Source organism: Ceratotherium simum, chromosome 37 (genome assembly GCF_057802395.1).
Source record: "Ceratotherium simum simum isolate JZ-2026a chromosome 37, ASM5780239v1, whole genome shotgun sequence".
Classification (NCBI taxonomy): domain Eukaryota; kingdom Metazoa; phylum Chordata; class Mammalia; order Perissodactyla; family Rhinocerotidae; genus Ceratotherium; species Ceratotherium simum.
The window spans coordinates 23,712,735-23,734,431 of NC_141936.1; the positions used below are offsets into that span (position 1 = coordinate 23,712,735).

Consider the following 21,697-nt stretch of genomic DNA (forward strand, 5'->3'; position numbering starts at 1 on the left):
AAAAAAAAATCTTTAATCAATATCAATCCTTCCATTTTAGTAAGGCACGTGAATATAATGCAATGTTACCCATTGTAGTTACTATCCATTGAACTTACTATATCCATTGGTATCCATTGAACTTACTATAATAGTGGCATAAAATTAGAAACTTTGTCCTACAAATAATAAAGATAAAGATGTATATTATATTAACGTCCTAAATCATGTAGTCTTCCTGTGGCCCTTAGGGGTTCATTCATTCATTGGTTCATTTATTAATATAGTTAATAATTACTTATAATGTGTCAAGCATTGTGCCACCTCACAGGGCACAAGGAAGATTAATTAGATAGAACTTGTAACTATGCAAGGATTTTTCTTTCTTTCAAATAGCTTATTCTTTATCCAGTCTCTCAAAAACAGCAATTTTATTGAGTTAGTGTCTCTGTCTGAAGATTCAATGTCATATGAGTTTTTAACTCTAGGCTAAGGTCAATTTGGGCCACAAAAGTGTGAAAGCCCTTGTTTAGAGGGACTGAAATCTGGAAGAGCTAGTGTATGTGATTTAACCTGGTGATGGGCAGGGGAACAGGACCCCTTCCCTCAGGGAACAGCCCGATCCTCCAAATGAAAGTCCATATGGAGGAGAACAGGGATAGTCCCGTGGGTTCCTGACATGATGTCACGAAATAATTTGAAAGGCCAGGTTTATGTCATTTATAATTCTAATTATGTCTTTAAAAATGTAATTGAGAATAAAATTTGCTCAAAAACTACAAGAAGAATAAAAAGACTTACTTTAATAAACCATTACAAGTGTACTTCTGAGATTCAGTTCTTTTCCTGTATTGTCTTTATTCATATTTGGTTACTTGATTATTTGTGAGTGATGTTTCTGGTTGTGCTTGTCTCATCTTGTACACTTGTCATGGTGACAAATTCTTGTCATAGCGTTTCCCAAGAAGACATCATTTGCCTGATCAGAAGGCTTGATACTTATTCTGCCAATGTAACCCTGTAACCAAAAAGTAGAGAAAAATATAATACCCCAAGTTAATAACTCCCTATTTTAAAATGTCAGAATTTCCTTCCAAGATTTATCATTCATCTCTTCACTGGGGTAAAGACCAAATTATTTTCACCTGGAAACATAAAAATACCATGTAGGTTGAGTTCTGATCTGCTTTGAGAAAAACACAAAGAAACACAGTACAAGTTCTCCAATTCCCCTATTATTATAATACCTACAAATGTCACCAAGGCAGCCCACAGAATGCTTCCTGAGCCTAATGATGTCAAATGGAAGCAGCTTCATTACTGAAAAGACTGTGACATTTCTTTCTGTAATAATACAATAAATAGAAAATAGCACTTCTGTAGATAGTGCCAACGAGCAACGTGCTCCTGAATTTATTATGGAAGTGGGTAAAAATCCTTCTGTGGTGATCAGAAAGGAAAAGGAGTGAGGGAGGATGTTGGGAGAAAGGTGCATTCCTGGCTGTGTCAATGAGTAAAGAGATAGAGGGATGGGTGGGAGAAATGGGAGAGGCAGGAGGAAGAGAGAAAAGAAGAATTGGAAATTGAGTGAAAAGAGGTGGTGGTGAGTGGAAAGAAAAGAACAAAAGAATGAGAAATAGAGCAATGGGGATCTTATATAGATTAGATGAGATGAGGGAATAGGAAAAGAAGAATGGGGGAAAAAGTGAAAAGCAGAAACAAACAAGGCAGGAGATGGAGAGGGACAAGGGTAAGAAAGGTTATCCTCCTGGGGGTTAGCAGACTACAGCCTGTGGGCCAAATCCAGTGTACTGCCTTTTTTTTTAATAAATAAAAAAGGATTTTATTGGAATACAATCAGGCGCATTGATGTACACATTGTCTATGCCTGATTTTCATGCTACAATGGCAGAGTTGAGTAATTGTGATGGAGACAGTATGGCCCACAGCTGAAAATATTTGCTATCTGACACTAAATGAAAATGTTTGCAGTCTAATACAGTTGTTCTCAAACTTTAGTGCGCATCAGAATTACCTGGAGGGCTTGTTAGAATAAAGGGCTTGCTAAACCCCATCCCCAGAGTTTCTGATTAAGTAGATCTGGGGTGGGATCTCAAATTTTCATTTCTAAGTTCCCAGGTGATACTGATGCTGCTGGTCCAGGGAACACACTTTGAGAACCACTGCTGTAATCTTTACATTACGGCACACTAATATTGTTCTGAATAAGGACTTTTGTGCAGAAAGGGAAAGGAAAGTCAAGCTTGATCCTCCTTTTAGGTAAACCAGGATGTACAGGTTGATATTACAGTTCTTTTTTCGATATCACGAAGTATTTTTTTAAATTCTTAAACTGGATCTTTTTATAATGCTGGTTTCATTCTTAAAACAATGAAAACTGAATTTGACTTAGTTAAAAGCTTGGCTAATTGGTGGTTTGTTCCTAAAAATATTTTATAGTTTGGTTGATTCAACTCCCTGAAATAACGTTGGTCTCTGTCGATGTTATTATTGGACTGTGTCAATAATGTTGACTGTATCCATTTTATGAGAATAACCTCTCCCCACCCATGAGTGGCTGCTCAGATGACCTCACTGCCTCTGCCTGGAGCCCCTGAGAGACTAATCCAAAAGTGGCTTGGCATTTTGCTTACCAACCACCCCACCTCACTTCCATGCAAGCTATGCTGGAGTATTCTGGCTCCAATTTCCCTGTGAAATTGTAAGTTCTTCAATAGCTTTTCTCCTGGAGATGAGTATGCATGCATTCCGGGTATGAGACCTTTGGGAATCATGATACCAAGGACTTTATTCTGTCTAAACATTCCACCCCAAGACCCTGAGATCTGTTTTTTTCTTGCAAGTAGTGCTATAGTTTGCACAGTTATGATCTTCCTCTATTTGTATCCTTAAATCTGTGCTCTGACTGTGAACATGGGCAACCAATTATTAGCCTTGGCGTGTTGCATACTTGCTGCATGAAAGTTCTGTGAAGGATAGAGAAACGTTTTTCTTTTTCCTGCATCCTAGCATTTAACAATATAAAGAGAAACGTAATTTTGGAATATGAAAGTGCCAAAGACACCTTCAGAATAAAATGAGCTCGACTTAGAATTAGCAGCTCTTTAAAACGTGTGATAGTTTGCTTCCACCATTGCTCTGAGCGGTTACTTCCTTGCACGCACAACGGAGATGCGCAGAAGATTTAAAAATCTTTTTTTTCACAAGGAAGTTACACTAAAGTTTAATTCTATTTAATTCTGACTTGTTAGCTTTGGAAGATTTCCAGATTTTGTGAAAAGTTGATGTGCATGAGAAAGTATATTACGGATATCAAAGAAGGATGAATGACATACCTGCCTAGCATAGCACGTGGAATACAGTAGGTGCTTAATAAATCAGTGCTATTGTTATTGTTACAACAGACCTCCTTATCTTAATGAGTGTGTGGTTCTTGGTTAAAAGATGATGGTAAAATAAATAATGCAGGCAGTCCATCCTCTGCATGGCGCTGTGTTAACTGAAACTTGTTCACACCTAAACCAATTCTTCATTTGCACGAACCCTTTGTAACTGACTAAATATCAGTCATCAAAAAAACTGTGCAAAACATAGACTGTTTGTACTTTGAACACCATAAGAAGTTGTTTTTAAGGAAATCTTGTGATGGATTTTCCTATAAAGTAAGCATATTTATAGTTAAGCACATCAAAGAATGCTGTAGGTTTAGATTCTTTCAAATTTCTCTCTAATAATTTGGAAATTGTAATCAATGCCAGAAAAAATAAAATTGCACGTAATGTGCCACCTCTTCCCAGGCCTTCTCCCCATGACGTCTTTTCCCTGCTTTTCCTCTCTTCCTGTTGCCATATGGCTTCTCCTGGGTTGCCGTTGTTTTCCGCACTGCCTGGCTCAGCCACACTGTCGCCTTGAAACGTGGCATAGAGCAGAAGGGTCGTCTGTTTCTGTTGCCCTTCTTTCTGCCTTCCGTTCAAACAACCTGCTGCATGTGTTTGAGACGGAATGGAAATAAGCCCATCTGTAGACCCACACCCTGAGTGACTGGGTGCATTTAGGATCTGTGTAACAAGGTGGATCACCATTAATGGTGAAATTCCACTGGGGAATTGTAAAGGTCTTGCCATATGCAGTTCACCATGGCAGAATTAAAGAGGGATTATGTGAAACACTAAGAGACAATTTGACTGTACTCTCTAGCTCATTCAGGGAATTGACTACAACGAAAACATGAAAGAATCACTGTAGTTTTCACTTGGGTTTACTGTTAGGAGAGACACTGGTCTTTCTGGTGTCAGAAAGAGGAGCTGCTTAGACGGTAGTAATGAATAGTTTGGTGGATTTAAGGTCTTTTCAGTTTCTTCTGAACTTCCAAAGCTTCAAAAAAAAATTTTTCCTACTAGTATTATTTTACGTATTAGTTCCTATGTCTGTTGTAACACATACTACAGACATAGTGGCTTAAAAGCAACCAACTTATTATTTAAAGTTCTGGAGGTCAGAAGTCCAAAATTTAGTCTTAGCCGGTAAAGATTATGGTGTCAGCAGAGCTACACTCCTTCTGGAGGCTCTAGGAGAATCTGTTTCCTTGCCTTCTCTAGCTTCTAGAAGTCACCCACTTTCCTAAGCTTTGGGCTCCTTCCTCCATCTTCGAAGTCAACAGTATAACACCTTCCAATCTCTCTCTTCTGTTTTCTCCTCTTTACTTCTCACCAATTTTCCTATTGCCCCTTCCATTTTATTTCCAATCTTTTTTCTTTATGCAGATCTGTATGTAAGTTACTTAGAACAAATTTCTGTATATTATTCTCTCTGCTAACACATTAATGCATACTTAGCCATGTTGCTCTATTTTCTTTTTTTTTTTTTTTAACTTTTTCCTCTTTCTTTTCATAATGAAAACAGACCTGCACTGATACTCTTTTTAATATATTCATGCGGAAGTTCAAGTTTTGCTTTTTAGTCTTCTTCAGTTTGGAATTACCTTACAGTTTCTAAACCTGCCTTTTTGGAAAGTTCTTTGTCTCTGTATTCTCCTAAAGGGAGGAATCTAGTGTTTTAATATCAAACCTAATTGTGAAAAGATTCGTACTCACAGCTTGCCTATTGTTTTGGCTCTGTGCGTGCCATTATCATATTTTATAAAGCAAAGGTTAAAGTAAAGGTTACAAAACCCTCTACTATTACAGTTCTTGTTTTCTCTGACTTTAATATTGAGGAAAATCTGCATATTCATTGACACCACTATTATTGTTTTTAAAGAGGAAAAAAATGTTGTGTGTATAAGATAATTTAGCTGTTACGTTAAATTTTTAAGAAGACCAACAATATTTCCTGGTATCAGATTGGTTGCATTTATAATGACTTTCTTACAAAAGAAGATATGTGCATTGTGGGAAAAAATGGTTACTATATGGTCAAATGAAAGTAAACAAAAATCATGTGAAATATACCACCCAGGAAAAAAATCCCTCGAGATTTTTTAGTGTACTTATATTTACATATTTTTAAAAGATTACGACTTCTGGTCATACTATTTTCTGATCTACTCTTTTTGATTAGCCACATATTATAAACATTTTCTATATTATCTGACAACATTTTTATTGGCTGTATTGTGTTTTATCACATGAGAACACTGCAATTTATTTTTAAAACACTCTAGCAAATGTTCTTTCAACTATTTCCTTAGAATAAAATCCAGGAAGAGAAATTTGTGGGGCAATAGGCATTTTTAAGTCTTTGATAGATGGGGGACCCAGACAGGCATAATCCCGAAGGTAATTTCACAAAACAGAGCTGCTGTATTTCTTTCCCTTCCCAAGCAAACATGTCATTGTGATATCATTATTGTTGTTTTTCATTTCAGGTTACCTTGCACCCCGAAACCTTCCTAGTACCGGTTTCTTCCCCTTCCTGCAAACTCTCCTCTGTGACACAGACTCCAAATGCAAAGACACACCCTATGGGCCACAAGATCTGCTTCGGAGGAAAGGGATTGATGATGCTCTATTTAAAGACAGGTAGGGGCACTTCTCAGCATGTTCAGCTGTTTTGAGAGATGAGATCTTGTTTCCTTCTGAGATACCCAGCAAGCCATCCTAGGTTAGATATACATTATTTTCGATGTCTACAGATATGATGATCTAAATATGAATGAACAAGGTGGGTACGAGCTGGAACTACCATGTTTATGTGAGATTAAGCATAATCTATTTTGGATGAATTACTCCAACTTTGCTTTTTAAAAAAAATTAATTTATTGAGGTCATATTGGCTTATAACACTGTGTAAATTTCAGGTGTACATCATTATATATCAGTTTCTGTATAGACTGCATCATGTTCACCACCAGTAGCCTAGGTTTTATCCATCACCATACATATGTGCCCCTTTCCCCCTTTTGCCCTCCCCTCTGGTAACCACTAATTTGTTCTCGTTATCCATATCAAACTTTGCTTTTTAAGCTGGGTGGCCAGGGCAGTCCTCTACTTCCCTCATAGGTTCTCTGTCACACCTCAAATTGTCAGTGACACGTGGCCTGAAGACTTGATCATAAGCATAAGGTGTAGGGCAATGTCAGGGGCATTATCTGCTGGAAGATGACATATTTATATTACTCTGAGTGGTACTTCCGGATATAACAGAAACCAGGAAGTGCAAAGGAGGAAATTAAGAGTCTAGAAATCAAAGTAATAAAGTTCAAAGTATACATAATGGAACAACAACCTTTAAATGAGGTTAATGTGTGTCTTAGTTTATGGTGTGAGAAGCAGGATTCTAAATCTAAAGAGACTCCCAGAAGCCCTCCTGTGTGTAGTGCTGAAAACAATATTATAATCTGAATCGACTATGAGATAGTTCTGGTAGAGATTTTTTTTAAGTGTCTCTCAAGGAAAAGATTATATTTATGTATAATCAGAGATATTTTTTCGCATGTAGCACCATTTCCCCTTTTACATCATCATCATGATTTGGTTATCAAATAATATGGGTGGTACTTGGAGAGCAACTGCAAGCTGTTTAGCATAAAATAAAAACATGTCAAGAATTGTCATGGTAAATGACTTGGAACACACATAATTGTTGGGTTGCTAATTCACATTGGTTTTGTTGTTTCAGTAAGTTAATTAGTCTTGATGCTTGAGATATTCTGATGTGCATTCATTCATTTATTAATTTACTTAAGAAATAGTGACTGAGACATTTCTCTGTGCCAGGCACCATTCTAGGCACTGAGATACAGAGGTGAATCAGAAAAATTCTCTATCCTTTTGTGACTTGCATTCTAATGGAAGAACAAGCAAAAATAATGATCAATCAAATAAATAAATATATAGAATAATTATGGATAATAATAAATGTGCTAGCAAGAAAATAAAGCAGAGATAGAAGAGATAGAAGTTGAAAGGTAAGAATTTAGTAGGGTGGTAAGACAAGGCCTCTACTAGAAGGTGACATCTGGGTTAGAGACCAACAACAGGGAGAAACCAGCACCAGCATGTGAACATCTGGAAGAGAGTGTTCCAGGTGGAGAAATAGCAAATCATCCTGAAGTGGGGACAAACCTGACCATTTAGGGGAACAGAACGTCAGCTAATGGGGCTGGAGATAGTGAGGGATGATGAACGTGGCAGGGGACGTGTTGAAAAGGAACACAGGAGACAGAGCATGCAGAATCGAACATGTAGGAAAAGGGAAGGGATTTGCAATTTATTTTCAGTATGATGAGAAGCTATTGGAGAGTTTTAAGTAGGAAAATGACATGACAAATTGTCTGTGAGGCTAACATGTTCTAAGCATATACAAGCACTACCTCAACCTGCACTGTTGTCTGTCTCTGTAAAGAGACCCAAAGCTAACTAGAGCCCATGCCCTCTTGTGTAATCAGCGTAGAGGTGAGGTGGAGCACGGCATCTTGATGGTTCAACCAGTTCACAGGTGGGCCCTGTGTCCCTATGTGAGTGGTGAATTAGGCATGCCCTACGCCTACTTTATGGCAGAGGAAGGAAAATATTAAAGCAACCATAATAACAGGAGATAGTGCAATGAAGACTGCCAGAAGGATGCTGAAGCAAGACATCTTCCATATTTAAAGTAGAAAGAGAGCTTTCAAATGGAGTGATCAGTCAAATCTTCATGAAGGGGTTATATTTGAGATGCATATTTTGTGAACCAAGCGTTAGAGAAGGTATGGAAAAAAATTAATGTCCGTTATTTACAAATTGAATTATAGCTTCACTGGGGGCTCTCTTCTTCATACTTTTTTTTTTCATTAAAAACTAAGTAACAGTGTGAGAAATAGCTAACAACATCTAAGAAGTATGTAAATATACCTCCCGCAGAAGGAGTATTTTTCTATGTAATCTAACAGAGAACCAAATTCATGGAGTTGCCTGACATGCACAACTGAGTTGATTTTGGAACTAGGATTATAGTCCAGGTTTATTTTATGCTCTGATTATTCTCTAGACAGCCGATGACCTCTGCTTTTGTTTGTTGGTTTTCTTCTAAACTCCAGGTAGTTTGTCCAGCTCAAGCTGTATATTGCTGTATATTCAGTATTTTCTCTAAACTACCAAGTAATTGGAGCTTAATTTAGAAAATTATGTACAATAATAAAATTGCATTAATGATATTTCCCACCATGCTATTAACTTTTATGCTTTATATAGCCTTGCAGTGAAACCCCGGCATGGCTGCTGGGTAAGCTGTCCCGCTAAATTGCTTCCCTTTGGTGAAGGAAGATTCACCAGCATAGCCTCATTAACAAACAAAACAGTCTTGCTTTTGTTTTGTAAGTGAGGGGGAAAAAATGCCATCTTTGGCCTCATCAAAGAGGCCCACCATGTTTATTGTAGTAGAATGGTCTTTAGAAAGACATGATCACACAGCAGTCACTACTTGCTGGCTAGTCACCAAGTATTTTGATGTGCTTTTGCATTGGCATCAGCCTTCTGTTATTAAATTCGTACTTCTCTAGGCATTAGCTTCAGGATGACATGCTTTAAAAAGAATCCAACACTATACTCGGCATCAACTCTTAACTAGCTGTCTGAACAGGAAACAATTACATGTATGCTTTTCTTGCTTATTTGCACAACGGATGATCCAACGTCATAGGACTTACCCTTGTGGTCCTTCCTCCCCATGCTGCCTCTAAGAATACATCAGAACAGTGGGAGCCCCTGGCTGTGCCACTGCTCACACAGCTGGCCAGTGGAGAAGATCATCCTCTAGAGCTCACAAGGTCATTATCTGGAGAAGTGACTCAGCATTCCTGCAGATCCTGAGGGGGAATTGCCTGAGGGGGATTTGCTCCCTCTCTCTGTCATGTTGACACTCATCCATGACCTGTGGTTTTCAAATTCATACCTCTGCTCCTATTGAATGGCTCCCACGGAACTTGAAACATAGCTAATCAGATTTTATTCAGGGATAATTTTAAAGTGCCAAGGCTTTTGTTTAGTATTGAAAAATATGGATGTGTTTAGAAACTGACCTAAAGATATTATTGGGAATGTAAGGTAAGTAGACACAGCCACGTGTCCTCATCTGACTATAAAGATGAGGTAGGATGTGTAGGTCTGATATTGTATTAATTTCAGAGTAATTTATAACTATTTATTAATAATTTTAGTGAATATTCATATAAAAATAAAGGTTAAAATTTCATTTATCAAACAACAAAGTAGAAGGGTGTCTTAACTGTTATGTAGGCAAAACTGTTCATTCGTTGAGTAAGAATGTATTGACCGGGTACCACGTGCTGGAGACTGTGCAAGCTGCTGTAGATACAGAGATGAATAAGGCATATCCCCATACAAACTCACAGTTTAGTGGGAAAGAGAGACAAGTAAACAGGTAAATTACTAGATAACATGGTAAATGTGATGAATATTTGTTTAGGTCTCACTGGGCCCAGAACTTTAGACAACAAATGGGGAACAGTTACACAGGCTCCGTAAGACATTGTTTTGCCTGAGGAATATGGAGCTTAATGTTGGGTATATTATTGGAGTGGGGAGAGGTTTGGGTGGAGAGATGTCAGGAGGGTTCCCCCAGAGGCCAAAGATGAGATCGTTAAGGATAGATAGGGTGGCGGTTACCAGACTAGAGGAAGATATATTGAGATAGGCCATAGAAAGAGAACCCCAGAACTTAAAGAAAGAGGGAACTACATGGATGCCTTTGTGTAATCAGCTTAGGAGAATAGGCAGGCAGCTTTGCTACTGACTGTGATGGAAAAATTACAAATTCCCTTGTAGAGCTGCCAAATTAATCTGCCTGTTTCAGGGCTGTGTAGAACATAATCTGTACAATGCCATGTGAAAGATACTGTGATGTTGTCTCCTCCTGTGGATTTTACCTGTTTCTGATACACATCTACTCCCTTGGACATGTCCTTATCTGTCCATCATAGTGCCTTTAAAAATTTGAAATGTGTTAGCTCTGATATCTATATATATCCCCCAAGTTTCTCCTAAAAATAGAAAATAGCCTAGGACAGGGCGACATATTAAGGCATTCCTAAATTGTAGCATCTTAACGGATGTACATTGTTGATTCTAAGTGGGCCACCAAGAGGAGAGATATTGTGAATATGGGCAGCAGGGATTATGTCTGAAGCATGGATGACCCTGAAGGAATGAAGGTCAGAATGAAACACAAGAAAATAATGAAAAAATTTTTAAATTTTTCTATGAATGACCTCAGTACCATTACAGCATCCTTATTTGTAGTTAGAAGCCGATAATGAATGTTGTCTGGAGATGGAACTCAGAACTGGGCCCAGAGCACATCCTGCATCTTCTTTCCAGGTGTCACTACATACCCATATAATTATAATTCTGGGGAAAAAAATATAAAAAGTTTAACTAACTCTGAGAGACAAAAAAAAAAAAGAGTATCAGAGTTTTCTTTCCAGGATTTGCCATATGTGTCTTTCCTGATAGGAATTCCTTTTATAGACAGAACGTACCATGGCACATATGGATACCACCTACACAGGTAGTCTTTCCACTCGCAGGAAATACAAAGACATCCAGTATAAGTGCATAAATTCTACCATTACGATGAGATCTATAAATGTGACATTTCCCAAATGTAACATTTCTCAAATGTAACTGTTGGTAGACATGTCTGAGAAGAAATAAAATCGACTCTGGGCCTAGTTTCCCTTCCAGTATCTTAAATTTCACATTTTGAATCCAAGATATTTTCTTTACTGAATTTCATTCCAAAATAGAGCCCTATAAACTCCACTGAGGCAGAATCTACTTCTTCAGCATCTTAGAAGAGAAGCCTTTAGCCATCTCCGTGCTGCTGTACATGTGGATGGGTCCAGTAAAACGTAGTGAAATGATGCCATGGGCGACTTGGAGATTTGATTCAGGCTTTCTTGCCTCACCCAGAAGGTTGAATTTTCTGGACTCATTTGAGCTTACATGCTGGATTCAGGAGGCATCCAAGTTTTGCATAATGCTTTAATATACCTCCCAGAGATATCCAGTACAAGATAGATTCTCTGAGAGTTCCTTAGAACTATTCAGAGTTCCTAACTAGGATTTTTAAGTCTACTTAGTTGATCCTAGGGCGTGGGAAAGGGGATGAGTCATCATGGAATAAATCCACTTCTCTGTGGTAGCTGAGTGCATGGTTTCTCAACCTCAGCATTATTGTTATTGGGGGCCAGGTAAATCTTTATTGCGCTATGCATTGTAGGATGTTGAGCAGCATCCTTGGCCTCTACCCACTAGATGCCTGTAGCACCACACCCCACAAGTTGTGACAATCAAATATGTCTCGAGACATTCCCAAATATCCCCTTTGCGGGGGAGCAAAATTGCCTCCAGTTGAGAACCACTCATCTAGTGAAAGAGTGAAGGAAAAATTTTAAGATAGCAAGAGGCTTAAATTAAGGTTATAGCTCTAGGATCTTGTTCTATAAGACACACAAATGGTAAGTCTGATTTAGTGGCCTTTGTCGTGTGTCCCCATTGTTCCCTGTGCACGTTCTCACTGAACTAATGCCATTAATGTATTATGATTTCTGCTTTTCTTATTTGACTTGCCCATTATATTATATTATATCTATATTGGGACTTTAATAAATGTTGGCGAGTTAATGAACGGATATGGTGAGTATAGCGTAAGATTATACATTGGTGTTTGTGGAGCCTTCCCTGGGTGTTTCCTCTTTCAAGGACCCAAACGAGGCAGGCAGCAATAGAGGACAGGCCAGGCCGTGTCAGAAAAGATGCTTCCTTAGCTATCAGTTCTTCCAAGTGATATTCTTTATTATCTAGTATTCAATACTTGTTGTGTGCTAAACACCCTACCATCTGCCAACACAGTGCACTGTAGACTTTTCTCAAGAACCTTAAAGTCTAAGAAGGGGAAAATTGGTCATTACCATAAATGGAAAATTCCTCCTATATGGAAACTGATAAAGAAGTTAAATAATAAAATGAAGAAGGGGTTACAAAACCCTGGAGGAGCTCCTTTGCCTTGTCCCACCTCACTAGCCAACGCTTGCAGGTTCCAGATCTGTGACTAATAGAGGTGTATCCATTTGGGGTCCAGAGATCTTGAAGGTTCTAGTAACCTAGAGGGATTATATCTGGTGCATAGATGCATAAGTATGGGGCCTCTGCTCCACATTTGATGGTGAATGCCGTGTCTTTGCCCCATCTTCTTTAGTGGGTACTTTGACAAAGCTAATATTGGTGAGTGCCTAAGACAAGAGGGCCCAGACAGGCACTTGATAAGCACATCTCATATGGTATTCACAGTAGCCTTGCAAGGTAGGTGTATCTTTCCTAATCTGTAGATGAGGGAGGTGATGGCTGAGATCTTTTAGGAAGAGGCAGATCTGGGATTCCAAAGGTATCTTCTAACTCCAACACTCTTTCTGCCGCACCCCAGCAATACTGTCTCTTTATTTAATCAGCCATCAGATTTTATGGTCTAGTCTGTGCTAGGTGTCTGGAATAAAAAGATGAATGAGACCTGCTGCCTACTTCCAAAGATGTCACAGACTAAAATGGAGAAGTGGTAGGAATAGGTACACAAACAAACATAAAACACTTAAAATTGGTGTAAAGTAAGTATGTAAACAATGCTTCAATTGTGTGAAAAAATGGAAAGGGTACTGTTTCTCACCCACACTCTGAGAAGCATAGAGTGCTCTGTCTGTAAACATGGTCATTCTAACTAGAAAGTTCAGAGATTACCATTAACTCAGTAAGACTGGCTATCTTCCTGCCTTTCTTTAGTAATTTAATGGGGGGTTAATAGAATTAATTACCTTCGCTTGGGGGAAGTAAGCTGTATTTCAACTTAAAAATTCATCTTTTTACTCATAATACTCTGTTGTACATTTATTTTGTGGTTTCCATTTTGACTTTAAAGACAATAGTTTTGTTGTGCAGTGGCAGGAGACACATGCCTTCACACTGCACATTGTAAATGCAAAATAAAACTGGGGAAAATTTGCAGGCAGATGAATGGCAAAGCACACGTGATATCGTGAGCTCTCACAAGACAAAAAGGCACACCCAAGCCACGTCAAAGGAGATGGCCCACCTCCTCACTCCTAACATGGAACGCGTGGGCAACTATGTAACCATGGGCACTTTAATTTCTAACTTTAATTAGAAATTAAAGCTTCTAATAGGAACTTTCTAACAGTTCCTATTAGAAAAGAGGCCTCCATAGTTCCTTATCTGGAAGCAGCCATTTTACTGTTGAGCAAATTCAGACTTGCTGAGCCAGTGGCATGCTGGGAAGGGCATGAGCTTATCTTTCTTTGGTGTTTAAAGAATATTTGAAGGAGTAGTTTTAGGACTATTATCTGAAGGTGGGAAGATGGGCAAGGTGTCCTCTGCAGAGCAGAGGTAGCTTTTGCTTCTCCAAGCTCGCACTTTGCTAGTTTTCTATCACCTCTTCTTATTTTTCTCCTCCCTCCCGTTTATTATTCAGTCTCTGTTTTCTCTCGCTCCTTCTTTGGTCGTTTTGAAATTTGTCATTCTCCCTTTGGTTTTTGTTGCTGTCCCTATTCGTTAAAATTTTCATGAAGGTAGCTTTTGCCTGTATCTTCAAAATGTGTTGATATTCAGTAGCCTTCCTTATGGTATTTCAAGATGAACTAAAAAAAAAAAAGATGAGAAAAAAAAAAATGAACCCGACTTTCTCAAACTTTCTAAAACTTCTGTGTGAGAGAAGAGAAAAGGTTCAGGTCAGTTCTTATTTTTATCTGAACAGTTTTCCCATCCAAATAGTCAGCATAAGGAATGTGAAAAGATTTAGGGGAATACAGTCATGGTCATGAATAATTCAAATAAACATTAAGAATGCAGAACTTTTGGAGCAACCGATACATATTGTAGAGAATATGGGAAAAACACCGGGGAATGGAAACAAATATCACCTCTTCTTATCATTTTTATTAAAAGGACACAATGGAAAACAACAACACAGATTGTTTTTTCCAATTATAAATCACGAAGTAGCCTGGAACCAGGATTCAGATCTTGTTTCTAAAAGAAAGTCAAATTGAACCAGAGTAGTAAACAGAACTTCTTGCTTTCCCACTGTTATCTTTGTATATCCATCCTTATGTACCTTAAGTAAGCTTTTTTATAAGCAACTACACAAAATTCACCAACTTTTAGGAATTCTGAAAAATATTCACATCCAGGCCTTTGGACTGATTTCACTCTTGAGATATACACATTTATTTTAGGCACTTCCTTTAGGTATATTGAATTTTCAAGAAAATATGATTATCTCCATTTTTGTAATAATCAACTAAACAGGAAGTGAATTTTTAAAAAGAGGGTAACTAAATCGTGAGAAGGGCCAATAACGTTTTCTTCCAAAGCTAGTGTGATCGTATTGCACAGGGATTCCTGGCACCACAGTGCTATTATTACTGCATTGATGCGTTCAGTACAATCAAAAATTTGCTTACATTGTTATTCCTGTAACAGTTGGTGCCATCTGTAATGATGCCAACCGCAGTGCCTACCACAGACTAGATACTCAATAAATGTGTATTCTTTTCCTTCTTCCTTGAATCTGTCTTACAAGTATTCATCTTTCACAATCTTCAAAATGCCATCTATAACATAGAAAATTTGTTTTGCTTTCAAGGTTGACAAACAAGCAGACTTTTGTTTCAGTCCCCAAAACACTCTTGGACTCTTATCTATTTGGGATTAATCATCTTTTTAAAAAGAAAAATAGTCCGTAAACACTTTCAATATTTAGCTCTAATATTTAGTCCTTTTAAAATAATTTCCTTTCTACAAGATTAAAGGAAAAATAAGGATTTTAAACCTTATCTAGGCCTTTTTCTCTGAACAAAAATTTCTCTTGTAGGAGACCTTATATATTCATTGATGTATGGGTAGGTGAGTTCTTACGTTAAAGTCCTAGCAAGTAGATTAAAAATTGTGAAGTCCTCGGAGAGCCCTGGAATCTGCTACGTAATACATTGCTGTAGCTAAGTGAAATTAATGTGGATGAAATTATAGAGTTCTTGATTTTTCTTCTCTAGTGAAATTCTGAGAAAGTCATCCAATGTGGAGAAGGACAGCAATTTATCACTCCAGAGCACCGAAGTTCCAGAAAGAAGGCACGCTTCACCGGGTAGGCTATTCTCTTCTGTTGAGTTTAGAACAGGCCTTTTGGAACAGCTGATGAAGGTCTAATCTTTAAAAGGGTTAGACTTTTAACTTTTCAAATAAAGATGGAGTGCCTAGCCTATCCCTAAGAGATCTAAATCTTCCTTATGTTTGCTTGAGTGTGGTTTGCAATTATACAAAGTTCTTGAGAATAATGGAAATTAAGTTCTTACTGAAATACTCTCTAGGAGCAAAAGCCTAGATGGTACTAATACGATGTTGAGAATTGCACACTTTCCCAGAATTGACCAAGGACTAGTGGTCTGCAATTAGATGATGCTGGGATGGCTAGAAATCCCAGTAATAAAAATTATTGGACGGAATCTCAGAGATTTGTCCAAACTTTCCATTTTACAGATGAAGAATGTGAAGCCCAACAAGGTAAAGAGCCCTGTCTATAATCATCCAGCACATCTGGAATTTAGAACAACTGCCAGGTTGGGACTCTTAGCTGTGCTCTGATTCCTTCCATTCAACGCTCAGCATCACAGTCATTCCACTCAATGTGATTGTGTTCTTCCTTCATTCAGGCGAGGCCAGCGGCCCTCAAACCCTAGTGTGCAGGAAATCCTCAGTCTAAGCTTCCTGAGCCTCATGCCCAAGTGATTCTGCTGCAGATGATCTTGAGAAACAGTCATCAGAAGCCACAAATTGAGAATAAACTCTTGAAACAGCAGCGCTGTTCTACATTCATTCGATAGATATGTATTGGGTGCCTGCTGTCGTGATGGCACCATCCTGGGGACTGAGGATATATTTGTAAACAAAACAAAGATTCTTGAATGTTGGAATATGATTGGTGCTCTGGGAAAACAGGAATATCTTTAAAAATGCCATGGAATATTTAAGAATCTATGACATTAAATAACATTCTAGTACAAGTTGATGGATCAGGTGAACAAAGTCCAGTGTTAATGTAGCAGGAGTATGGTGGTGACTGGTTTTCAGGAGTTAATGTTATCTGTTGTGAATGATCTGTGGGAGTTTGGCTGAGTAGGTTAAAGCACAATAGAAATAAGATCCTGGTGTTGTGGTCCAGTATGCTTTGCTTTGCTCGGTAGCCACAGATTATGTTTCTCACCCTGGCCAGTAATCTCACACATGTATTGCCTTGGGCTAGAGGAATCAGTTGATAAATTCTCCGGCCCCATAGGTATTATAATAAAGCCTAGACCCTACTGATGATAGGTCACCTATCTTTAAATATTAAGATTCTTCGATGTGAGGGTAACAAAGTATTTCTGTCAAAAATTTATAAAAGTTAACATACTGGCTTAATGAACATCTATGCCATAGACATGAACATACTCTTGTAGCTATTGCTTCTAACTCAGAACACTCTGCCACATTATAAATAGTACTAGATAAGGCCACTTTGGGAATTAATTAGAGGATACTGTAGTCCAAACTAATTGCTTTATCCCATTTATTTGATCTGAAATATCATTCAGAAACCACTTTGGGGAGGAGAGAATTTATGATCCTAAGCAGATTTCAGCCTCCCAATTGAATAATTAAAAAGAAAACCATTATCACCAGATGTGCATTGGCAGATCCTTCGAACAGATGTTGGATATGATGGATCTGTGGAGCTAGTGGAGGCACCTCAAATCCTCCAGGCCTGCACAGAAATGATTCAGTTTATTGGGCAATAATATTGGTGATGAAGTTTAATGACATAAACTGGAATGAAAGCAAATGACATCTAAAATGATTGGAAAAAACCCAAGAGTGGACCAAACCAAGAGTGGACCAAAACCATCACAATTTTATGTGTAAAGAAAAACTGATGGAATTTGCCATTTTACTAGCATGAAACTTTCATGAAAGATGCATATTTGAGCCCTTCTTGCTGTGGGGTATATGAGGATTTTTTATGAATTCTTATGTGATATTTATGGATTCTTATGTGAATGTGCCCATTTTGTGTGTGTGTGTTTAGAATGCTAATCTGTTCTTTCTTCTACTACAGCCACAGTATTTCCCAGTCCAAGTTCTGATTTGGAAAGTACTGGAGGAGATACTGTCAATGGTAGTCAAGTGCTTGCCTGGATCCTTGGTTTGGAAAAGGTAATTTCACTCAGTTTTGTAATGGACTGATAGTAAAGAACAGTTGAACAAAAGCCTCTTAGGGTAATAAGGGGATTTCCCAAACAGGAAGAGACTGGGGGCACCTTTCCCGTTTGCAGTACTATCTCAGGGAGATTCTTTTCCTAGGAGCTCTTGATAAAAAGCTTAATTCTGAGATATTCCGAATTCCTTAAGGTCTTGAATATTTATTTACTTCCCTGTTAAGTCCCTTAATTGAACTTAAGATTTTCATTTAGGAAGAAATAGGATGGTATTAGATGAGATCTTTTAATTTCCTGAAGCCGGGGAGAAAAGAGCTATATGGAAGCAAATAAGCTATAACACCCATCAAACTTGCTGCCTCCTTCATACTAATAATGCCTTTGGAAAAATTAGAGATATAGAAAATATCTCCCCAAAGTAGTAAAATCCTTTTCCTTAGCGTAGTTTAGAGAGCTTACCTGTGTATTTCTGTCTGTTTACTAGTCATCTACTTTAAGATCCCAGATTGCAAAATAATAAACATAATTTCTATCAGAGGTGTAACCTGGCAGCCTATGAGCTAAATGTGTGTGTGCGCGCATATACAGGGATTTTAAGAAATTGAATTTGAGTGCCTTTAGGCAGAACAGGTACTCTTTTGTTAACTATATACAATCCCCACTTTCCCTTATGATATTTCATCCAGCCAGATTCACATATTTAATCTGAAACTGCCTTTGGCTGGCCTCTATAGGTATGTGAGTTCTGCTTTATGAGCTCTTCAGAAATTAAGAGATCATTTTCAATATTTTGTGATAGACTATTCTCTCTCTCTCTCTCTCTCTCTCTCTCTCTCTCTCTCACACACACACACACACACACACACACACAATATATATCAATGTCTTATGTAGTAGAATTTCTTCCATCTGAATCATGGGGACATATCTCTGACTTTTATTCATATTCCTGTGACCATAACCACTGCTGCTTAATATGTCTCTACAACATTTTGTATAACTGAAGCATCTCGATAAACTGGTTGATGTCAACAAGCCCAAAGACAACACAGAAATGTATGCCAGGAAAAGCCACCCTACCTATCAGGGCAATTCTACCAGTGCTGGCTAAATATAAACCTTTCTCGTTCAGTCGTCTAGATGTTGAAAGCCTAGTCTATATAATAGCTCAGGTACATAAAGCACCCTGTCTGGCTTAGGAAGCCCCCCAGTGTATCCGCTTAATTCCGATCTAAAGCCTCCCCAAATCAGGCCAGTATGTAAACTAGGGAAAGTGATTTTATTCCATTCCATTTCTTCCATATTGGTTCCTAGAAGCAACTAGTCTTGCATTGGATCAGTTAAATTCCTTAATATCTAGAATAGCAATGCTATTCTCAAAAACACCATTTCATTGTATTGAAACTCTCAAGTTCTCTTCTCATAGGGAATGAAATTTCAGAATTTTGTGAGGCAGCACAGAGTCATATATCCAGTGGAGATAAGTCAAAAATGAATTTTCTATGTATAGGTACGTATTTTTAAAGTAGCTGGAGCAGGGAAAGGATGTAAAAATTTGGATGATATATTGATGTCTGTGTCAGCAATCTCTCTGATTCCTCTTTTCTCTCTTTACTGCTTTCTGCAACCCTTGCAAGAATGAGTAGAGAAATCATTTTGGGGTGAAGTTTATGTGTAATGTTAGGAAAGAGATATGGATGAAAGACCAGAAGACCTGGCACTTATAGTATATCCTAGAATAAGTGGATCCTGTCTTGTTCCATTACACATAGAAGTTGAGTCACTGGAAGGCAGAGTGTAGATTTTGTAATAGAAACTTAAGAAGACGGTGAAGTTAGTTGGCCCACATCTCATAGCGGTATAAGAATTAATTATTAGGAAGGACTTATTAAATATTACAACCAAATGTAGTTGGCTCTGTAAATATCTAAACAACTTAATAACGGTGAATGTGATCAATATTATAGCTGAAAATAGTGCTGGATCTTTGCTCTACTCTGTGAAATATATGGGGGATTTATAATGATTCCATTGTGAAAATGCTTTCCAATTATTGCTTTGGTAATTATAGATTTTTATGTATTTATATACATGTTTTTCTTTTTTCTTCATATGCACAATTCCTAAATGAAATAATTGCTTTGCAAGTGAAACGTAATCTATATTTGTCCACTTCTCTAAATAAACACTGTTGGTCTTGAGTATAGACTCTGAGGCTCCTCCTCTTTAAAAGTCCTACAATGATCACAGCCAGATTCCATGAAGTGTCACAAATTGTTAGGACATCCAAGACTCTGCTGCTAAATATCCAGGAAAAACTAAGGTTTTTCAGCCTGAAGTTTTTTGTTAGAAAAGATCTGGTGCATTAGCTTCTCTGGTCAGAGATAGGTAATGAGTTCAGTTAAACAAATCATATGTAAATAATTTAAATCATAACAATGACAAGAATTATCACAGTCACACATTCTCACGGTGACTCTTCACAGGTAAATTCAATGTATTCTGGTGTCATTTGAATAGTTGCTATAAGGTAAGACCTTAAAATGGCCATTGTGAAGACAGGTCAGTTTCCTTGAAGACTAGAATACTTTAATATCTATACTGACTAACTTTATTATCCCACTCTTCTCACATACATTTTTAGCTGTTAAAGCAAAATTCAACTTCAGAAGATATACGAAGGGAACTGTGTGAGAGCCATCCAGGATATATTGCTGATTCCTCCTCCTCTTGGACCATTCTAGGAAAAAATGTTTTCAACAAATTTTGTGTGTCCAACATGACCCTTTTAGAGTCTTCTCTCCAAGAACTAACAAACCAGTTCTCTGAGGTGAGTGCAAATATTTGAACATGATCAAGATCTCATAAACAATAGAAGCAAATGTATTGTTTCCATTCTCATATCCACAAAGTGATTCAACGTGAGTCAAGGAGCAAGCATGTAGCCCACGTGAACTGGGAAATGCTGACTGGAATATTTGCTCACCTTTGGCATGGATTCCTCACACAGCGAATTGCACACAGTGTCTAGTTTTAAGTAATGTCTGCTTTCCATTTCAATGTGCAGGATTGAAACGATTTCAATGTTGAACCAAAAATATTGCATTGTGGTTAATGTAGACACATCTTTGTAAATGAAATATGGCTTTGCTCTATGGTGAATGAATATTGTCCGTTTTCTCTGAGATATTTAAGTGAGATTACTCAGGATGTAATGCAAGTTTAATAATTAAACTATTGGATCCATGTAACTCTCAGAAGTTGGGATAATGGGTAATCTTTTAAATTTGTCTAACATCAAACCTAATATGAAAAGCTGATTTTTGATCAAACAATATATCCCTCTCCCCAAAATATTATACATTAGAACCAAGAACTTTATACTATGGAGTACTAACCACCATTTTTATATGTTAGCCTTAAACTATGATGTGAAAATAAGACACCTATAATCTACATTTAAGGAAACCCCACATACAATGAAAAATCAGAAAAATATTCAGAATTCTTTTGAAATTTTATAAACAGGAACAAGCGAAACATGTCCACTTCTAATATTTCCCCCTTGATTCTCTGAATTTTGTTGTAAGTAATTTTTATGAAGTACAGAATGCTTAAATTCCCCTTCAGTAATCTGAGTTGTCCAAATGAACCAGATTAGAGACACAGTTACAATAATCTTGATCCAATGCAGAGCACTTAAAATCCTTTCTTAACAAACTCAGCCATTGTGTAGAATAGAATGTGTGGTTAAGAATACATTGTTCAGGGGCCGGCCCGGGGTTCGCAGGTTCAGATCCCGAGTGTGGACCTACGCACAGCTTAAGAAGGCATGCTGTGGCAGCATCTCATATAAAGTAGGGCAAGAGGGGCACAGATGTTAGCCCAGGGCCAATCTTCCTCAGCAAAATGAGGAGGATTGGCAACAGATGTCAGCTA

General features: G+C 37.8%; 1 protein-coding gene across 1 annotated transcript in view; it reads left to right on the forward strand.

Annotated features, from left to right (window-relative positions):
- Window positions 1–21,697, forward strand: part of ABCA12 (ATP binding cassette subfamily A member 12) — a 178,094-nt gene that overhangs the window by 60,007 nt on the left and 96,390 nt on the right. Inside the window, exons 3-6 of the mRNA XM_087424852.1 lie at window positions 5,867–6,020; window positions 15,560–15,651; window positions 17,659–17,756; window positions 20,403–20,588. Of these exons, the coding sequence (XP_087280978.1) occupies window positions 5,867–6,020; window positions 15,560–15,651; window positions 17,659–17,756; window positions 20,403–20,588 (530 nt within the window). The remainder of the gene's footprint in view (window positions 1–5,866; window positions 6,021–15,559; window positions 15,652–17,658; window positions 17,757–20,402; window positions 20,589–21,697) is intronic.